General features: G+C 41.8%; 1 protein-coding gene across 6 annotated transcripts in view; it reads left to right on the plus strand.

Annotated features, from left to right (window-relative positions):
• Window positions 1-22,335, plus strand: part of LOC137518990 (polyamine-modulated factor 1-binding protein 1-like) — a 539,976-nt gene that overhangs the window by 39,732 nt on the left and 477,909 nt on the right. The window contains exon 1 of one of the 6 annotated variants that reach the window (XM_068237521.1): window positions 16,790-16,938. The exons of the other annotated variants lie outside the window; for them this stretch is intronic. Coding sequence (XP_068093622.1) covers window positions 16,882-16,938 — 57 coding nt within the window. The 5' untranslated portion in view covers window positions 16,790-16,881. Of the gene's footprint in view, window positions 1-16,789; window positions 16,939-22,335 lie in introns of those variants that run through there. 6 annotated transcript variants of the gene reach the window in all.

A 22,335-nucleotide genomic window follows, 5' to 3' on the forward strand; every position in this document is an offset into this window, starting at 1 on the left:
GTGTCACAAAGTCATTGTTCTCCAGAAAAAGCATTAATTGTCAGTGTACATACATTCTAACTTTCCAGAAGAGCTGCAATGTGTATTGAGGCCCCCTTAAATTGTTAAACAAACATATGATATAATGAATTGTATGTGTAGTACGGATAAGGAATAGAACATTAGTAGCAAAGGAAATAGTCTCATATTTTTATTTTTCAGTTCTATAGCTTTTTTATTTTTTATAACATTGCATCTACTGTCACAGTTGCAGTTTTAAAACCACACTTAAGCTATAAAACACAGCAGAAATAACCTTTTTAACTTTCCTGTAGTAAAACCTTATCTCAAGCTGTCTCTCACTGTTTCTTGGCTGTTTAAAGAGACTCTGAAGTGACTTTTAAAACCGCTTTTTACCTTATATTCTACATGGCATGTTTGCCCCTGCTAAAACGCCACTCTCCCGCAGCAGAACGAGGGGTCTTTACCCCCCAAATCCCCCCCTGCAAAATCCACAACCAACTTGGTCGTAGATTTTGCTGCTCCTGGAGGCAGAACTTTTGGCTGTAGCTCTGCCTCCATGCGTGTCTATCAGTGGCGGATCTCCGCCTTTCCCCCGCCCCTCTCAGTAAAGGAAGACTGAGAGGGGCGGGCGGAAGCGACGATCCACGCTGATAGACGCGTGGAGAGGCAGTGCTGCAGCTGAAAGCTCTGCCTCTCACGGAAGCGCTTCCGCAGTGTGGGGGGATTTAATTAGTGTCCAGCTGCGGGGATGCGTGGTTTTAGTTAGGACAGGGATGTTACAGAGGTTTTTGAAATAAGTTGATTTTTTTTGAGACTTCAGCGTCTCTTTAACTCTTCCTGTACTGGATCACAATATGAGAATCTTCCTTGCTACTATTATTCTACTTTTGCTACTATTATGTTCTATTTCTTAGCTGTACTACACATACAATTCATTATCTCATAAGTTTATTTTTGCTTTGATAAGGAGAGTAGGTGTTGGTCTTACCTTTTGGAAGAAAGCAATGATGTATGTTCACAAAACAATTGAGATGCGCAAATGTATATAGTCAAATCAGGCAGTGCGCCAATATTTTTATAGACAGTTCAATATTGGGTTTGATATTAAGCGCTACACAATCCTGCTCCTGAAGGAGGGGAATCCTCTCTATCACAAAAGTTCTTTTGTGTTGCCAAAATGGTTCTCACCACCACCACACCAAATATTGGAAAGGGACTCACCCTTTTCTAAGACCCCCAATTAGGTCTTAGTCTCGCCTTGGGGTTATTCCCAGGTCACCCCCGACCTTATCGAACTGTGTCTTTAGTGGGCTAGGCCAATCCACAAGTGCTGACAGATAACCTCCAAATAAAAAATCTCACATAGCGTAATACTGTATGGTTTTAGAAACCTTAAAAATTTATTGCACTTACAATTTTCTCCAGGTAAAAGACAGCATGAGTTTTTCAACGGGCTCTCCCCCGTATTGGTGGCCTCCGAAGGGCTCCCCAAATGTTGCTACTCGGTCTAGCTGCCGCGCGGTCAGCCTTCCGTGTAGTTTCTGCGTTTGCCCCGCTGTTAGTTCTGCACTCCACGCCGTCTCAGGACCCGCCCGACTAGTTTCGTCACAGTACGTGACTCATCAGGAGATTTTTTATTTGGAGGTTATCTGTCAGCACTTGTGGATTGGCCTAGCCCACTAAAGACACAGTTCGATAAGGTCGGGGGTGACCTGGGAATAACCCCAAGGCGAGACTAAGTCCTAATTGGGGGTCTTAGAAAAGGGTGAGTCCCTTTCCAATATTTGGTGTGGTGGTGGTGAGAACCATTTTGGCAATACAAAAGAACTTTTGTGATAGAGAGGATTCCCCTCCTTCAGGAGCAGGATTGTGTAGCGCTTAATATCAAACCCAATAATGATGTATGTTGGCCAAAGGCAACAAATTCAGTACTCTGTCGCGACACAAGATACTCTCTGGCCTCAATTCACTAAGCAGTTTAGACTAGTCTACAGATGGTTTTTAGTGTACTGATGGTTTGATGTAATGTTGTAGACCTGTTTTTAGACCTGGTCTAACATTCAGCAGTTACACAATTCACAAAGTCAAACAAGGAGTAACCACGCCCACTTTTCCGAGAGAGATTAGACAATCTGATTTCTTGTCAGTAAAGTAATTCTGTGAGGTATTTTAGATGTGAGGATGTGACCTTTTGAATTAATTATGCAGGAGTTTAATTGTATGCAGAGGAGAGCTCATCAAAGGAAAAGGATGTCAGTCATAGCTACTTGTTTGTGAATTGCATCTTTTGATCATTTCCCCTGCTTTACCCACCTAATTACCAAATGTTTTAGACCAGGTCTAAAAACATTTGGTAATAGTGAATTCCCTTTTGATGCAACTGACCAAACCATCAGTAGACTAAAAAACATCAGTAGGCTAGTCTACACTGCTTAGTGAATTGAGGCCTCTTTTTTTTGGGGGGGGGGGAGGGGGGGCAGTATGTGTATAGTAATTATTTTAGCTGTGTCGTAAATGTTTGTAAAAATGTAAGTATGCTAAAAAAAAAATATTAAATGTTTGCTCAGGTTTACTTTTTCAATTTTTTTTTGTTTGATCAAGAGAAGTGAAACTTTACATTAAAGTAAAGCAACACTGCCTTTTGTTAATTCAACACTGTTCTTTTAGTTCTTCCATAGTCTTAATAAATGCCCTCAATGTTCCTGACACCTTTTCTCCTGTGTTATCTCCCTTTTTATGAAATTTTACAATTGCTTTCGTACGTTCTTTTGCCTACCCTATTTGCACAGTGCTTGCTTTGTAGACTGGGAGAATGATTTTATAGGAGTAATTTCAATAGAACACAATATTTTAGATTAGATTTTTAGTAAAAATAATCTTCTTGTAATAACATTTAAAGATTATTTGCCTTTACCTGTATTAATACTGCAATCATTTTAAGAGCATAAAGGCCAGAGTTGTACGGTCTTTAACTCTGTGTAAGCAGCGCATTTACATGTGGATAGGGAACAAAATTACAGAGCCTGTCTGGGAGATAAAATTGCTCAGTAAATTGTCTATGAAGCCTATAAATCTTTTTTCCTGTAGAAATACTTGTGTTCCTTCAAAAACCATAATTTGAGATTTGCTTATTTTCACCCCTTACCATTGAGAGTACTTACAACTCTTTAAACACTAGAATAACTTTGGTAACACGTTAACTATTGTATAGATATGGACTATTGTATAGACATGGAGGAAAAGAATGCAAAAAATATGAAGCCGCTAGTCAAACTATCTTAAAACAAACGCTAAAGTCAAGTATTGATGTTATAACAGATCTATTAAAATTCAAACCAAATTGTAAAGACTGTAAATCATTTAAAGGACACCCAAGGCAAAAATAAACTAATGAAATAAACGATTGTATCTATCTTCCTTCTCCTAACAATGACTTTTTAAGATATTCCACACTTATTTTATGTTTAAATCTACTTTTTAAGTTTTAACAGTTTTATTGTTTTTGTTCAATAGCACATTCATTGAAATATTCCAGAGCTAAAATCTATGAACTATTGACCCTTTTTATCTCCTCCCTGCTCTCAGAAGCCATTTTCTGCTAGGAAAGTGTTTTATGGCTGTAATTTCTTATCAGTGAGGGTCGCAATGTAGTCACTTCCTGTCTGAGTCAGGACTGAGTCAGCCATTTACATACCTGATATTTACAGTGATGTGAAAAACTATTTGCCCCTTCCTGATTTATTATTATTTTGTATGTTTGTCACACTTAAATGTTTCTGCTCATCAAAAACTGTTAACTATTAGTCAAAGATAACATAATTGAACACAAAATGCAGTTTTAAATGATGGTTTTTATTATTTAGTGAGAAAAAAACCTCAAAACCTACATGGCCCTGTGTGAAAAAGAAATTGCCCCCTGAACCTAATAACTGGTTGGGCCACCCTTAGCAGCAATAACTGCAATCAAGCCTTTGCGATAACTTGCAACGAGTCTTTTACAGCGCTCTGGAGGAGCTTTGGCCCACTCATCTTTGCAGAATTGTTGTAATTCAGCTTTATTTGAGGGTTTTCTAATTGAACACAAAATGCAGTTTTAAATGATGGTTTTTATTATTTAGTGAGAAAAAAAATCTCCAAATCTACATGGCCCTGTGTGAAAAAGTGATTGCCCCCCTTGTTAAAAAATAACTTAACTGTGGTTTATCACACCTGAGTTCAATTTATGTAGTCACCCCCAGGCCTGATTCCTGCCACACCTGTTTCCATCAAGAAATCACTTAAATAGGAGCTATCTGACAAGGAGAAGTAGACCAAAAGCACCTCAAAAGCTACACATCATGCCAAGATCCAAAGAAATTCAGGAACAAATGAGAACAAAAGTAATTGCGATCTATCAGTCTGGTAAAGGTTATAAAGCCATTTCTAAAGCTTTGGGACTCCAGCCAACCACAGTGAGAGCCATTATCCACAAATGGCAAAAACATGGAACAGTGATGAACCTTCCCAGGAGTGACCGGCCGACCAAAATTACCACAAGAGCACATAGAAAACTCATCCGAGAGGCCACAAAAGACCCAGGACAACATCTAAAGAACTGCAGGCCTCACTTGCCTCAATTGAGGTCAGTGTTCACGACTCCACCATAACAAAGAGACTGGGCAAAAACGGCCTGCATGGCAGATATGCAAGGTGCAAACCACTTTTAAGCAAAAAGAACATTAAGGCTCATCTCAATTTTGCTAAAAAACATCTCAATGATTGGCACGACTTTTGGGAATATACCTTGTGATCCGACGAGACAAAAGTTGAACTTTTTGGAAGGTGCGTGTCCCGTTACATCTGGCGTAGAAGTAACACAGCATTTCAGCAAAAGAACATTATAGCAACAGTAAAATATGGTGGTGGTAGTGTGATTGCCTGGGGTTGTTTTGCTGCTTCAGGACCTAGAAGGCTTGCTGTGATAGATGGAACCATGAATTCTACTGTCTACCAAAAAATCCTGAAGGAGAATGTCCGGCCATCTGTTCGTCAACTCAAGCTGAAGCGATCTTGGGTGCTGCAGCAGGACAATGACCCAAAACACACTAGCAAATCCACCTTTGAATGGCTGAAGAAAAACAAAATGAAGACTTTGGAGTGGCCTAGTCAAAGTCCTGACCTGAATCCTATTAAGATGTTGTGGCATGACCTTAAAAAGGCGGTTCATGCTAGAAAACCCTCAAAGCTGAATTACAACAATTCTGCAAAGATGAGTGGGCCAAAATTCCTCCAGAGCGCTGTAAAAGACTCGTTGCAAGTTATCGCAAACGCTTGATTGCAGTTATTGCTGCTAAGGGTGGCCCAACCAGTTATTAGGTTCAGGGGGCAATTTCTTTTTCACACAGGGCCATGTAGGTTTTGAGTTTTTTTTCTCACTAAATAATAAAAACCATTATTTAAAACTGCATTTTGTGTTCAATTATGTTATCTTTGACTAATAGTTAACGTTTTTGGATGAGCAGAAACCTTTAAGTGTGACAAACATGCAAAAGAATAAGAAATCAGGAAGGGGGCAAATAGTTTTTCCCATCACTGTATAAGTCAACATGAAACTTGTTTTGAGTATTCTCTTCCTTGCTGGAGGCATCACATGTATTTTATTTATAGAATATGAAAACATCTCTTGTGAAAAAATTCAGGAGGAAAGTTATTTGCATATGGGCCGTAATGTGATATATACCATAACGGGGGTTTCAGGTTGGGCATTGCTGGTCTTAGTTGAAGTGCTGATTTCAGGTTCATAAGGAACCATTCATTTTTCTCAACATACTCCACTTCAGTCATGCTTTGCAAGGTAAAAATAGCAAGTCTGTAGCAAATGCAGCTCTTAATTACAGGTATCAGAGTTTGGAGGGCACATACCAGTTAAAATACTAGCCAGAATAGACACTTAAAGCAAACTGGAAACAAATATGAACTTATGAGATGATTAATTGCATGCGTTATGGTAAAAATATATTTTGAGTTTTGTGTTCTGAACTCTAACCAGCAGCCTTGTCAATATGACGTAATATCTGCTTCATTCAATTGGAAAATAAAATAAGTAATAGCCATTTTAGTATTTTAGTCATTTTATCAGCAGTGTTTCCAAACCCAAAAGTGTTTTGGCTTTTGTTTACTTTTCAGGGGAGCCTTGTCTGAGTTTGTGGTTGAACTGCTTTCATATGCATAGATCAAGCACTGGTTTATTAACCTTTGCAATACAAAAAGGGAGCTTCATAGGACTAGTTCGGTGTACCCATATTTATCTCATATCACATGCCAGCTCTGACTTTGTTAAAGTGTAAAGATTCATTATTTTCCGTTCAGGTTTCAAATCACTAAAATTACATTGAATTGTCTGTTATTTCTAAATTAATTAACAATTTGTAAGTATATTCTAGTTTTCCAGACTTGTATTTATTTGTTGTTGGTGTGTGTGTGTGTGTGTGTGTTAGTTTGTGTTAATATTGTGAGTTGACGCAAGATCCCATTGGAATATTTTCAGCCAAGTGAATTTCCTTTGTATCTCACCTATGTAACATTAAGGTCATTTAATGAAAGGCACAGTAAAAAGAAGGGGGAAAAGATTGGTTTAGACATAATTATTTATAAGTCTGCAAAATAGCTTCAAAACTTAATTTTGGATGGAGTTGCTGTAATTACTGGCCTAGTGGTTCAAGCAAATTATTATGTATAATGGAAAAATGTGTTTAAAGAAATGTGGAGGCTGTAATTAAATGATAGAGTTTCATAAATGCCTGTACTTTTCGTGTTGAGTAAGCAGGGTGTGTTGTACAAATATCTTTTATACTTTCCCTCTTTTTTTTTGTTGCTTGTGCTATATTTATCTGCCATACTAAAATGCTTAAAGGGAAACTGTTGATTTGTTTTTTTCCCCTGGAGTGTCTCTCTTCATCAATCTATTTATTTATCTCTTGCTTATAATCCATTTTATATATTACTAGAGATATCAGAGGTCAGCGAAATGTACAGCTGTGATTCAATAGCACTTTAAATTTGACCTGAAGTTAAAATAGTGTCCCTAAGAGTACTTGCTTCAGGAGGGGGAAGCCTTTGGATCCTAAAGAGGATTCCCCATCCTCAGCAGAGGCAATTCATTGCTAAGATCCCTGAAAGTCCGCTTGTCTCCACTAGAGCGCCCACTGTGATTATTATTTCGGTTTCTCTGGGGTCCCAGCACTGGTATCCAGAAGCTGCCCCTGCCAAAGTAAATATCATTTTTTTTTAATCATTTAAAATTACAGATCCATTTTAAGATTCCTGACAATTTTGGCATTTCAGCTGTGTCGCTATTGATACAGCTAGTGCTCATGCCATCAAAGTGAAGTGTAGGCATTTTACAGGGTAAAAATAGGCGCAAATGCAAAAAAATTACACTTTTTTTCATGTTTCACCCTTCCTAGTTTTCACACAATTGCCACAGTTTTATGTTTTTTAGTTAGGCATGTAGCAGAGTCCAAGGTCGTTTAGCACACCAATTGTGAATTCAGAAGTATTGGATATATATAAGGTGTTTAGACGCCAGTATATGTGTATTCACAGACAGCCTAGCTTGATAAAAGGGGTGGCTGCCCGGAAACGTTGCGATGATTACGGTCTGCTGCAATTAAGAAATAAAAGAGCAAATACATATTGGATGGTGCCGGCTTTACTTTTCTTCTACTGCAAGTGAGCCAGAGTGTGGTTGACTCTGCCGAGGCACATCCGGACATCGTTCGTGAGGAGTGCTCCACTACTTCTACGAAGTATTTATTCTTCACATCATAAGCCAACACATAGATTATGGCTTCGGGTGTGGCTTAACACCCAGGTTACGCACCCACTCACTCAAGCAGCAAGGTGTGCCACTCCAAACCTTCTACCTTAGTTAGGCATGTAGCGTGCCAAGTGCAGGGGCGCACGAGTGCAGTGGCAGTTTTAATGCAGTATATGAGTCTCATGTCCAGGAATCTTTAGTGTTGCCGATTTAGGATGTGACTGGTCAACAGCAAGATCATCAACTGCCATTCCAAGTCAAACAGACGGTAAGCTTGCTTCCGATGACACATTCAAACACAGAAAATTTATAACTCGCTTTTCTCCTGGCGGACTCAAAGCGCCCAGGTCTCCTGTGTCAGAGGCAGAGCCCTTAACCATTGCACTATCCTGTGGTGAGGAGTGCTCCACTACTTCTACGACCGCCACAAGTTTTCAGCGTTGCACATGCATAGAACAGTATTTAAGCCATACGCTTCCGTGCATGTGATTGTTTCAGCCACAGGAAGTGAGAGTCACTTCCTGCTTGGCTGGCAGACGGGGATTACCGCATACTAACGCGGTAATCCCCGAAGGCCTGTATTTGGGGCCGCACCACTACAGCTAATTCTCAGGGTTAAACTGGCCTGAGGAGTTGGAGAAATTTTGGGTACCTGGAGTCGGTGGTTTCATACACTGAGGAGTCAGGTGATTTTTGTACCAACTCTACAGCCCTGGTTCTGTCCTATGGGAAGTGTAAGGAGAAATGAACTGAATGCTTACTACTGACTCTCACTACCGACTCAGTCACTTCCAGGAGCTTCAGTAACAATAGACTGAACAAGTTCTAGCTTTGCAGATGACTGCAACAGCAGCAACATACTTCAGAATTACCGGTACAAACTAAAGTATCCCCCGAAATTATCAAGAGCAATAGTTTCAGCAACAAAAGTCTATCTCTTGTTTGTAGCTTTAGATATGTTCAGTAAAGAAATCCCCAAACCACTGAAATGGGTACATCAGCGCATTCCAGCTCTGTATAGTTTATTCTTTTGGTGTATTTTTAGTTGTGCAACACTGTCCCTTTAACCCCTCACACATCCGGGTCCTGAAAGCACTGAAGCGGTTAACCAGGTACACGATCCCGTTAACGTGCTACGCTTTCAAAAGAAAACATAACTAATAGTTTCTGTAAAGATCACACGTCTTTCCAACATCTGTTTTGAGTCTGCTATGAAAACTGTGTCTCTGATCTCATGTGTTGAACTTCTGTATCTTTGCCACTGTCTATTTCCTGCGAAAAAACACACTGAACAATAATGGCTTTTGTTCTTAACCTTGCAACCACTGGAGCAGCTGAACAAATAACTTCCATGCTTTCATTTGAAATAATTTATTCCACGTCGATGTTTGCGTAAAGTCATTTCATTTATTGAATGTTTCATCATTTAAAAATCAAATTGTGGGATTGAAACTACTGAAAGCTGCCATCTAATGGCTTCCTGATGCTTAACTCTCTTAGTAGAATTTTCTTGGAAATACATCATGTCGACTTGAGCAGCGCCGGCGAAAGAAAAAAACGAATCCTCGGCACTTCGAAACTTTAATGTATTGTGCAAAAAACCCCACAGTTTAAACACTGTTTACTTTTTCTGTGTTTCCTTCCCTGTCACTGTTAATTATCGCTGACATTCAATTTGCTTTATGGCCGTCTCCGCTGCCAGTTTTCAGACAGGAATACCAACGTGGAGATTTCATTGTATTAAACGCCTAAAGTTTTAAATGACATGCAGTTGGATGAACAATTTCACATTTTCAAATGCTAAAATAAAATAGGGATTAGTAGAATGATAGGCAATGATCTTTCTGCTTCGTTCTGCTTTTTAAAAGAAACAGAAGGCAGCTGCCAAACACATAATCACTATGGCCATTTTCACTCCCTCTGCACTTCTATTTAATGGGAGTCTCCTCTTTTTGGGGGCTCTAAGTCGTTCGGACAAGGGGATGACTGTTTTACTGCTCGTTCTAGTAACTCAATGTGCTGCAAATCCATTTTTAAGATCATTAATTTAAATGCTTCTTAGAATCGTTTATTTTTAGAAAGACTTATTAAAAGGTAGTGATGCTACATTGTGTGGAAGATGCTGGCTTTGTACAGTGGTGCAAAGAGAACTGTTAAAGGACCACTATCGTGAAAAAAGTAGGCAGTTACAATTTGACAGAACCGTCAGGTTTTGGGCCAGTCCAACGCCTCATAGGGGATTCTCAGGGTTTTCTTTGGTTTCAACAGCATTTCCTGAACAGCAGTTTAACTGCCAAAATAGTAAGATACCTGCCAGCCTCCCTACTCGCTTGCACACTATTTTGTCAGTTAGACTTTGCAAATGCTGTGTAGGAAATGCTGTTGAAAACAAAGAAAACCCTGAGAATCCCCCATGAACAGATGGACGGGCCCAAAACCTGTTGGTTCTCTCAGATTTTAACTGCCTACTTTTGTCGCGATAGTTGTCCTTTAAAGTGGATCCGAGATGAAAAACTAGCTATAACAAGTAACTTGTCTATATATGTTATCTAAAGTTTAGATAGTTTACACAGCATATCTATCTGCAAACAGCTTCAACAGTGTATGAATATTTATTCTTGTGATAAAATGAGGGCAGCCATGTTCTGTTTGTCACATTGTCACAGGCTGAGAGCTGGAGATGCTATCAGCTTGCCTGTGAGTAAATTCAGCCCCCTCTCCTCCTCCCTCCTCCCCTCTGCCTCTGAAATCAATGACTAGTAACACCTCCCCCTCCCCCTGCCTAGACTGAGCTCCTATAAGCCCTTGCTACTGTCTGAAAATGCCAAGGCACTCAGAAAAACTGTGGGCGAGGCTTGTTTAGTTTTAGGGTATTCGAGTATTAAAACAAAACAAAAAAAGTATTTGGCTTGAGAAATGCCCTATAAACTATATGAAAGGAACACAATTATGCAATGCATAAAAGTTTCTCTCGGATACACTTTAAAGCAGTGTTCCCAAACCCTGTCCTCAAGGCCCATCAGCAGTGCATGTTTTGTATAAATCCACAGCTCTGCTGCAACACTAATTACTCCACCTGTGATTGTGTGTGGTTTCCTGCAAAACCTGTACTGTTGGTGGGAAAACTTTCACAATTTAATAGACTACAGTATTTTAGGAGAATCAAGTTCAAGTTTGCTGGATAACTTGCATTCACCACTGTTCTGCCACCTTAGTAAGGCCTCTTTTCCATGGATGGCTGAACTGCACGTTTGCTGTTTTCGACAAATGTTCATGGTCATGACTAGATTGTGAGCCCTTCTGAGACTAGATTGTGAGCCCTTCTGAGGGACTGTTAGTGACAAGACAATACTGTATATATTCTGCACAGCGCTGCGTAATGTCAGTGCTATATAAATACTTAAAATAAATAAAAATAAATAAAATAAAGGTTTAAGAAGAAGCTGCATGGAAATATGGCTAAGTGACATTTCATAATACTGTGCAGTAGATCATGAAATGGAATTGGACTATACGCCTTGTGCCTGCCTACATTGTGGTGTTTTCTCTGCCTTTACTTTTTTGAAAGATGATGGCACATGTGAATATAAAGAAGACCACAGTTGTCTGAAGTAGATTTCTTGAGTACTCCCGCTGGTTGTCCGTTATGACAAAGGGCAGAGTTGGGTGGTTCACCCCATCACTGTGCTAACACCAGTAGCTCCTGTCTCTTGCTTTGCGTGATTATTATTATTATTATTATTATTATTTAGTATTTATATAGTGCTAACATCTTCCACAGTGCTTTACAGAGTATATCGTCTTATCACTAACTGTCCATTAGAGGAGTTCACAATCTAATCCCTACCATAGTCCTATGACCATTGTAGTCTAGGGCAAATTTAGGGGGGATTCAATTAACTATCTGTATGTCTCTGAGATGTGGGAGGAAACCAGAATGCCCAGAAGAAACCCACATAGTCATGGGGAGAACATGAAAAACTCTGTGCACTGGCTGGGAATCGAACCAGGGACCCAGCACTGCAAGGCAAGAGTACTTATCACTACGCTAATGTGTTGCCCTAGATGTCATCAGATCTTCTACACATCCAGAACCTGCTAATACCAGGGATCCTGAAAGTGGTGCCACTTTCCTTTCCTCTGTGCCTTCTGCAGAGTTGTTAGCGGTTTTTCCATCTTTCATGGAGGAAGGAGGTCAACATTTAAAGGAACCATGAGCAGTCAAAATAAAATGAAACTGGTACTTACCAGTTTTCAAGTCCACCGTAGGCTGCGAGCTCCCTCGGGGTCCTCCTGGCTCCTCTCCCAGTCCTGCTGACGTTTCCATTACTAGCGACTTTTGGGCTGAAGGTCGGATGTTTTTTCCCGAAGGGATACGCTTTACGCCATCGTGCCTGCTGGCGTGACAGTCCTGCGCATGCAAAGTTTTTTAACTCTGAACCGGGCATGTGCAGGACTGTCATGCCTGCCAGTGCATTGACGCATAGCAGGCGGCGTGATGACGTGGAGCGTCTCTGTTCAGGAAGAAACAAATGTACTTCAGCCCATAATTCACCAGTAATGGAGCCACCAGCTGGACCGGGAGAGGAGCCAGGAGGACGTCGGGGGACCTCACGGCCTATGGTGGGCTGGAGGAAGCCCCGGGTAAGTACCAGTTTAATTTTTTTGGACTGCTCAGGGTCCCTTTAAAGTAATCTGAAAATCAGCATTTCTTCTTTGTTCTAAAAGATTGCTTACAGCCTTAAACCTACTACCACAAAAATTGTAGCAGAACAGCATTCACGTAGTTTAAGACAGCACTTTGTTCTTCCATGGAGAGCTCCTTCAGTTTAAAGGGAACCTAAACTGAGAAGGATATGGATTTTTCCTATTAAAATAAAACCAGTTGCCTGACTCTCCTGCTGATCCTGTGTCTCTAATACTTTCAACCACAGCCCCTGAACAAGCATACAGATCAGGTGCTCTGACTGAAGTCAGACTGGATTAGCTGCATGCTTGTTTCAGGTATGTGATTCAGCCAGTAGTGCAGCTAAAGACATCAGCAGGAGAGTAAGGCAACTGGTATTGTTTAAATGAAACTTTTATATCCCTCTCAGTTTAGGTTCCCTTTAAGATCCACATGGGAAGAGGTGATAACATCATCTTTTGTTTTCATTCCTCTGTTGCTGCATTCTTAGCTGTGCTGAAAAGAAGCTCTGTCTACTACACAATTGAGAAGGACTCACTAGAAGATTTTAATATAGAATTACAGCAGCTATGAATAGAATGCAATGGCAGCTTTCAGAGCAGAAAACTGCACTTTGGGAACTTGTAATTTGTAAACAGACAATATTACTTGTGCACAAAAGCAAAAATGGTAACTGTATGAATAATACAAAGTAGGAAAAATCATTTTTATTGAATGTTATGTCAAGAGTTGTATCCCACTTTGAGGAACAAATAAGATAATTAAGCATTATATTCCTTTTAATCTATAAAAACAACCTAAACGTCAGTAAAATGATAGGCTTCACCTGGTCCATTGCTACAGAGCAAGATAATTCTTTTTGGCCTATGCATGATTGGATTAGTAAGGGTGTACAGCCATCAGTATTAATCTCATAGAGGGGAATCATTTTCTTGCATCCCTCATTCTGTGAATGTGCTGATTGCCGTTTCTTTTGTAGAGTTGGAGCTGTTAAACATCGGGATTCATATGATAATACATAAGTAATAACAGTACAAGTGAAATTCTGATTAAAACATTTCCTTATATTTGATTAGTACTAATCTTTTTATTTACACTCTAGCGGAAATGGAAATTAGAGCTCACATAAATACTTTATCATCAGAATAGTTTTGAATATTTGTGTGATTATTTATCACTTAAGCATCATTATTTGATCAGATGTTCTACGAAGTAATGCTCAGTACAGTCTGGAGCTATGAATTAATCCAGTTTTATTTTGAGTTTTTCTGCTCTATGTTAATGGTCCAGTAATTGAAGTTTTCAAAGTGTGTTGTGTTGACAGAATTATGCGATGAACTTAAAAATCGCTTCCGGACCTTGCTAATTGAAATAGGCGCCCTTTTTTGGGAACTGTTATCCCTGTCAAGGCGTACATTTCAATTACCACGCCAGACACTACCGCCAATTGCGCTGCTCTCCGGCCACTGCAGCCTACTCGAAATTGGCTCCTGATCGTCTCAGATCATCTCATTTTGACAGCAGAGATCTGTGAGACGATCAGGAGCCAATTTCATTATCTCCTGACCATGTGATCACTGTGATTGGCTGTGATTAGCTCACAGTGATCACACGGTCAGGAGCCAATGAAATCGGCTCCTGACTGGCTCACGGAGCTTTGCTGTCATAATGATAGTAGAATGAGTGGGCTAAAGCGACAGGAGAGCAGAGTGAATAGCATGAGACAGGCCTGTGTGGCATGATCTCGGTGAGACCCGTTTTCATGCAATTTCTAACCTCCCTGGTGGTTTGATTATGTCAGTATATTGACTAGTCAATGCTATACATTGTATAGGTAGCCAGAAAGTGAAACCCCTCAGTATAGGAAGCTATATAGTGTCACCCCCAGTACCTGTAGCCAGAGAGTGCCACCCTCGGAATATGTAGCCTGCGAATCTCCTCCAATATAGGTTGATAGAGAGTGTCCCCTTCCTCAATTGGTAGCCTGAGAGGTCCCTTTAGTATAGGTAGCCAGAGAGTGCCCTCCCCCCGTATAGTGCCCCCCCCATATAGCTAGCCAGAGGATGCCCCCTCAAAATTGGTAGCCTGAGAGATCTCTTCAGTATAGGTAGCCAGAGAGTGCCCCCCCCCCCAGTATAGCTAGCCAGAAAGTGCCCCCCTCAGAATTGGTAGCCTGGAAGGTTCCTGAAGTATAGGTAACCAGAGAGTGCACCTCCCCCCTCCTTCTGTATAGGTAGCGAACTAGTGCCCCACCTCAGATTTGGTAGCCTGAGAAGACCCTCCGGTATAGGTAGCCAGAGGGTGCCTCCCCAGAATTGGGAGCCTGAGAGGTCTCTCCAGTATAGTAGCCAGAGAGTGCACCAGTATAGGAAGCTAGAGAATGCCCACCTCCACCCCAGTGTAGGATGCCAGAGAGGGGGCCCTCATCTCCATGCCAAGTGCTTAGCGGAAAGGTAACAAAATGCATCTCTCCAGGATGGGGAAGACACATGTGACTTGTCTTCATACTCTTCTCCTTGGTGCTTTATCTCTATGGTGTGAGCACAATTTATTATCACGTGATATACGCACTTGCAGCGTAGAGACGGAGAGCCTAGAAGGAGAGGTTGAATGCGTTGTATGTGTTCTCCTGCAGAGGGGAGGTCTTCACCTCCCGACGTGCACTCTGCTTGGACCTGGACGTTTCCTGAGTGTTGCTCAAGGTTACCGCTTTAGTAAATTAAGTTTTAACGCTGTGGACATTAAAGAGGAACTTTCCTGAATAGAACTTAATCTTTACTGCTGGCAAGATGCATCACTGCAAACTGTTTATTGTGAATTCTGAAGAGAGCAGAAACAGCACCTGGTCTCCCAGCATGCTCTTGGGGCAGAAGGCTGCAGAATTAATAGCCTAGGCTAAAAATTACTTGAAGTAGAGTGTTAAAGGGGAACTGAAGAGAGAGGTATATGGAGGCTGTCATGTTTATTTCCTTTTAGACAATACCAGTTGCCTGGCAGCCCTGCTGATCCTCTGCCTCTAATACTATTAGCCATAGCCCCTAAACAAGCATGCAGCAGATCAGGTGTTTAAGTGGTTCAGACTTATAAGTCTGATCTGACAAGACTAGCTGCATGCTTGTTTCTGGTTTTAATCAGATACTACTGCAGAGAAATAGTCCAGCAGGGCTGCCAGGCAACTGGTATTGATTAAAAGGAAATAAACATGACAGCCTCCATATACCTCTCTCTTCAGTTCCCCTTTAAATACCAGCAATATATACTGTAGATAAAGGATGTGATTTTGATGCTGAAACAAGGGTAATGAACGTAAAATTGTGTATCCTGAATAATGTATTACATTGTATTATATGTCCTTGCAGCTCTTTAAAATGAGACAATAAGAATTAAATTAAACAAATAAGTACAAATCATTAAAGAGAACCCAAGGTATTTTTTTTAATCTTAGTAGGACACAGAGGCATGTTCTGTGCACACTTACATGCCTCCTATTGCCGCCATTAGTCACATCCCCCCCCCCCCCCCGAGCTCTGCTGTCCCCCACGACAAATAGTGCCAGGCTAGTGACAATCTGCTTGTCAGTAGCCTTCTATTTACCTGCAGCCTGTCACTCAGCTTCTCCTCCCCTGCCGCCTCTATTGCAGGGCTCCCCCACCTCTGTCCCCTCACTGCCCGCCTCCGTGAGCTTCCTCCAATTGGAAGCTAATTGGAAGGAAGCCTTCCTGGGTCGCGGCTTAGCTTCCGATTGGAGGAAGCTCACGGAGGTGGGCAGTGAGGGGATAAAGGTGGGGGAGCCCTGCAATAGATGAGTCGGGGTAGGAGAAGCTGAGTGACAGGCTGCAGGTAAATAGAAGGCTAGCGACAAGCAGATTGTCACTGTCACTAGCCTGGCGCTATTTGTCGTGGAGGACAACAGAGCCCGGGGGGGGGGGGGGGGGAAATAACTATGGCAATAGGAGGACACAGAGACATGTCATTGTGCACAGAACATGCCTCTGTGTCCTATTAAGATTTAAAAAAAAAAAAAAAGCCTCGGGTGATATTTAAGCTTGTTTATTAACTTCTCCACGACCACCACGCCTAATGCTGGCGTAAAGTCCTGGGGCTGCAGAGTAAAATGAGCCATAAATTACTTTCCTCCTATGTTGCTGTCACTTACAGTAGGTAGAAGAAATCTGACAGAAGCGACAGATTTTGGACTAGTCCATCTTGTCTCGGGTGGGGGTGGGGGGGATTCTCAGGGATTTATTTTTTTCAAAAGCACTTAGTGAATGTCAGTTGCTCTGTCCAACTGCCAAAAACTGTGTAGGGAGCAGGGAAGCTGGCCAGCATCATAATTTAAATCCTTTTTAGGGAATATCTTTATAAAAAATAAAAGCCTTGCTGAGATTCCTCTATGAAGAGATGGACTAGTCCCAAACCTGCCACTTGTGTCAGATTTCTACTACCTACTGTAAGTGACAGCAACATAGGAGAAAAGTAATGTATGGCTTATTTTACTCTTGAAAAAACATACTTCTTATTTGTCTATTTTACAATTTTTCACCATAGTGCCCCTTTAAATATCTCTGTTGTTCAGTGCCTAGCTATGCTGCTGAAACTGTTTCTCAGTGAATAGAGTATAATGTGTATGAGTGAAATCATGTATACTATGTCCTAGGATACATTTATTGTATTGCTATCCTCTATAATAAAAGCCCTGTGTCCCTGCGTCCCCCGTCCCTGTGTTTTTGTGCTACTGCACATGTGTAGCACATCAGCGGCCATTAGGACAGGAGGAGGACGGAGCCGGGTGGGGGTGCGTGTGCATGTTTGCTTACATGTGGTGGCGGTCACAGGGGAGGGATGGGAGGAGGGTTGTGAGTCAGGCCTGAAGCCCGTTATGTTAACCTCCTTGCCGTTCTGATTCTTTCCAGATTTTAGGGTCTAAAAAAGGTGCAATTTTTTTCCACTCTTTCAGACCCTAAAACCTGAAAAAAATCATTCTGGCAGGGAGATCTGCAGCAGAATAAAACATTTACCTTCCTGGGCTCCTGCGCTGCAGTTTTCTCTTTGCCCACAAGATGGCGCTATTCTACATATAAACAAACTTCTCTATATTTCTCTAATATAGAGAAGTTCGTTTTAAATATTAGCCCCGCCCCGGATGACGTCACGCCGCCACCGCCGCTCCGTTTGGCAGCTGGAAGAATAGCGGGGACGTGGGGATCCCGGCGGCCAGGGAAAGACCCCACACTGCCGGGGAGAGAGGCTGGAGTCCCGCTGTACACTCCACAACTACAGGTAAATCGCTGCACTCCCTACCCCGACCTGAGTTCGGGATCACTGCTAACAGCTTCTTTTTTCTACCCTGAGCTCAGGTCGGGAAAACTGGCAAGGAGGTTAACGGCTTAGGTCTGCTAGTGCCTGATGAAACATTAAAGTAGCACTCTAGCATGTACTTCCCTCATTATACCTTTTATTGCAATTAATCCATGAATAACATTTTCCTCTCTTATAATATGGTTTAACCCTTTAGCAGCCACATATAGCAAAGCTATATGTGCGCTGCAGGGCCATTTTTTTTTCCGCTGGGGAAGAGTGCCTTTCCCAGCCTGGCAGAGTATGCAGAGCGGGGCTGGGAGCTGTCATAGTTACCTGTTCCCAGCGGCTGGATCAGCATCTCCTCTCCTCCACCGTCGGCGCTGCAATGCCGATATCCTCTTCAGCAATCCGATCACTTGATATGACGTGATCCTAACTCAGGGGATGGTGTCAGCATTGCAGTGCTGCCCGGTGGTGGTGAAGGTTAATGAAAGAGTCTCTTTCATCCGCCCCTCTTTCACCACCTGGTGGTGCTGCAACGGTGACACCATCCCCTGGGTTACGATCACATCTCATATCATGTGATTGGAGCTCAGAAGAGACTGCTGGAAGTGCAGCCCCGAGGGTGAATGGAGAGGAGAAGCCGATCCTGCCGCTTGAAACAGGTAAATATAAAGAAGCTCCCTGTGCCACTCTGCAAAGCTGCATTAGGCACCAAGACGGCATATGCCATTAGAAGACGCCCTGCCATGCATTATCTATCTCCAGATAATGTGTGCAGGGCTCTTAATGGGTAAAAATAAATAAATCTGAAAAACGCTTTTCTGCTCACAGACTGTAAAAGATAATGGCCTCCATTCTGGTAGCTGTGTGAGGTCATTTTTTTTTTTTGTAGGTAAAATACCTCATGCGGTATTTTCCTCCTTTTTTTTTTTTTTTTTTTTTTTTGCATTTCCGAACATGCGGTAAAACTTTCAGCAGTAAATAATTAATAGTAGTCTTTAATTGTCTTCCATAAGTTAGGATAGTCTTTGGAAGATGTTTTTATTTTGAAAGGGGGGAGGTGTATTTGATTATGTAGCAACCTATGAAAAATATATTTATAGGCATCCCATATAAAAAAAAAATTCCAGTAAATATTTGGAGTTTTATTTCTACTATTCTTTTCTATTACACAGCCTGACTAGGAACTCCACTAAAACAACAATAGGAACTCCATTAAAAACTGAAAAATGCATACAAATTGACTTTACCTCCAGGTACAGGCAGGTCTTAAACTGATCGGTAAATTATGTGCTAACATGCCCCCTAATTTCCATGAGAATAGTTATTTTTGGTAAAATTAATGCAAATTACCTCATAATTTACCACATGAGGAAAACATGACTAAAACCTACTAGAATTGCTAAATATCATTATCTCATGAGGTAAATTACCATACATGAGGTTTTGCAAACCCTACCAGAATTAATGCCGTATTGCTGGCCATATTCTGACTGTTAATATTGTGGAGTATCTTTGGTGTCTGTTCATATCTGTAAATCATGGTGCTAGATGTTGACCTGGATGTAGTGGCTGCTTCTTCCACTGTTACATTGTGAAGCCTCTTCTCTCCCATCTTCCCCTCACCAGCCTATCAGTTCTTGTTGGTGGATATAGAGTAAATGCCCTACACACTCTCGATTGATGTCACCCTACGGAGATCAGGATCTGATCCCTCGGATGATATCATTGGGCCAGCTGTACAGACACATAGTTGACTTACATGCTAACTACGCATTCTGTTGCAATGTGGGGGGTGGAGGGATGACGGAGAGGTACCAATGTGAGGTCATCCTATGGGCTGGGCGAGCGGCAAGAACTGAGCTATTGGCTAATGTTCGGCCGTGTTGATTTGCCTGGCGGATTGCTGGAAAGGTGCAGTTGGGAATGCTGTACACATGCAGGTTTAACAACTGAGGCAGTTATCAGCCAGCGCAGCCGACTTTAATCGAGAGTGTGTACAGGTCTCGAATTTGTGACTAGCAAATCAGAGCCTCCCATGATTCTTCCTGGGTAATCAGACATCTGAGCGTCACTCCCAATGACTTACATTACACGTTTAAGTTAGCACTGTAGAGAATGTATTAGTCTCTTCTGAATATTTGTTTTTAAATTTGTGTTAACAAAATATTAACTCTATGGGAAAAGTATGATTTGTAAAGCTTAGTTTCACTTTTAAACATACTTGCCACCATCTTAACTTTCTGTTTAGCAATTGCCAGTTGCCTGGCCGTCATATGGATTTATTTATATTTTCTTTCGTAGGGTTTAGCATACAGGTAATGGGGTTCAGAACACCTGATCTGCAATCTCATTCTGGGTCAGTAGTTTAGAAAGCATTGGCAAAGCCGCCAAACAAATGGAACATTTCAAAAGGGAGTTACGAATAATGATTTTCATATTTTTCCCAATTCAGGTATTGGAAATGGAATTTTAAAAAATTCTGCGGGAATAAGCCCATATACAAAAGGACATAAAAAATAGATCATTTTGAAGCAGCCATAACCACTTGAGGACCGCAGTGTTAAAGAGAACCCGAGGTGGGTTTGAAGAATGTTATCTGCATACAGAGGCTGGATCTGCCTATACAGCCCAGCCTCTGTTCCTATCCCAAACCCCCCTAGGGCCCCCTGCACTCTGCAATCCCTCATAAATCACAGCCACGCTGCTGACAAACAGCTTGTCAGAGCTGGCTGTGTTTATCTCTATAGTGTCAGTCTGCTGCTCTCCCCGCCTCCTGCAGAACTCCAGTCCCCGCCTGCATCCCCTCCCTCCCTGCTGATTAGAGGACAGGGACCGGAGCTATGCAGGAGGTGGGGGAGCAGCTGAGACTGACACTACAGATGTAAACAGAGCCTCACGGCACGGCTGTGATTTATGAGGGATTGCAGAGTGCAGGGGGACCTTAGTGGGGTTTGGGATAGCAACAGAGGCTGGGCTGTATAGGCAGATCCAGCCTCTATGCAGATAACATTCTTTAAACACACCTCGGGTTCACTTTAAACCCCCCTAAAGACCAGGCTATTTTACTGTAAATAGGCCACTGCAGCTTTAAGGCCTAGCTGCAGGGCTACACAACTCAGCACACAAGTGATTTCCCCTGCCTTTTCTCCCCACCAACAGAGCTCTCTGTTGGTGGGGTCTAATCGCTCCCCCAATGTTTATTTTTTTTGTGTAAATATTTATTTGATTATTTTTTTAATAAATTTGACTATTTAAAATAAAAAAAATTCCCAGTCCGCCCTCCCCCCCCCATCAGCCAATCCCCATGATCAGCTGTCATAGGTTTCAGCCTATGAAAGCCGATCACTTCCTGTACTTCAGAGGGGACTGCCGTGTCACATGGTTGCCTTATATCCCAGCGCTGTACAGCCTAATTAGACGTTTGTTTCGCCGTCTAACAGTCTCCGCTGAGAGACTGAAGGTGGAGCGGAGCCTTCCTAGTGGAGATACCCGCATTGGCACGCGAGATCTCCTGCTAGCCCCATTGACAGTCGTTCATGCCAATCGGCGTGGAGCGGTCAGCAAGTAGTTAGAGACACTGAAGCGAAAAAAAAAATTATGATATGATTTGTATGTGTAGTACAGCTAAGAAATAAAACATTTGGAGCAGAGACATAAGCCTAATATTGTTTCCAGTACAGGAAGAGTTAAGAAACTCCAGTTGTTATCTATACAAAAGAACCATTGAGCTCCACAACTTTCAAAGTCGCAGAGAACTCTGTCTTCTGAAGCTTGTTATCTCAGCTGCCAGTTACTGTATTTTCTTTTTCTCTGCCAGAGGACAGGTCAATAGTTCACTGGGCTGCTCTGTAAAATCATTTAGAATGCTGAGTAGTGTCTAAACTGCAAATATTAGAGAATGATACAATATTATAAAAAACACTATAGAAAATATGAGAATATATTCTTTGCTACTAATGTTCTAGTATTTAGTCATACTACACAACCAATTCATTATATCATAATTTTTTTTCCGCTTCAGTGTCTCTTTAAGGCCCCTGATCATTTGTGGGCAGCCTTTCCTAGTATAAATATGTTCCCAGTGGTGCGTTCTGCTGTGTAGAGAGAGAAGATGGGTGAGTGCGAGTGAGCTGCTGGCTGTTGCATAAGCACATAACAGTAGCAATCGCACATGGTATCCCTACATACTCCGTTTTTGGGTTCAGAGTGGCCGTCATGTCACCTGTAACAGCAGGAACATAATGGATCAGGAAAATGGTGCCACACATTATTCCTACATTACGTCACTTACAGTGAAGTACAGTGAAGCATAGAGTTTACTGGTAGTGGAGCATACCCAAGTGCCACCCTACCCCCCACCCCCAGATAACAAATGCGGCTCTTATCTGCCTCTTCCGCAGGAAAGAATTGCGGCCAGTATCTGGTCTCCCCCACACCCACCTTACAGAGAAGTGGGGGCCACATTTAGTCTTCCTCACCATCTTAACATGCAGTGGCATATTAAGTGGTCTTCTTTCTTCTGCACTGTAGCCTGTTACCA

Source organism: Hyperolius riggenbachi, chromosome 5 (assembly GCF_040937935.1).
Source record: "Hyperolius riggenbachi isolate aHypRig1 chromosome 5, aHypRig1.pri, whole genome shotgun sequence".
NCBI lineage: Eukaryota > Metazoa > Chordata > Amphibia > Anura > Hyperoliidae > Hyperolius > Hyperolius riggenbachi.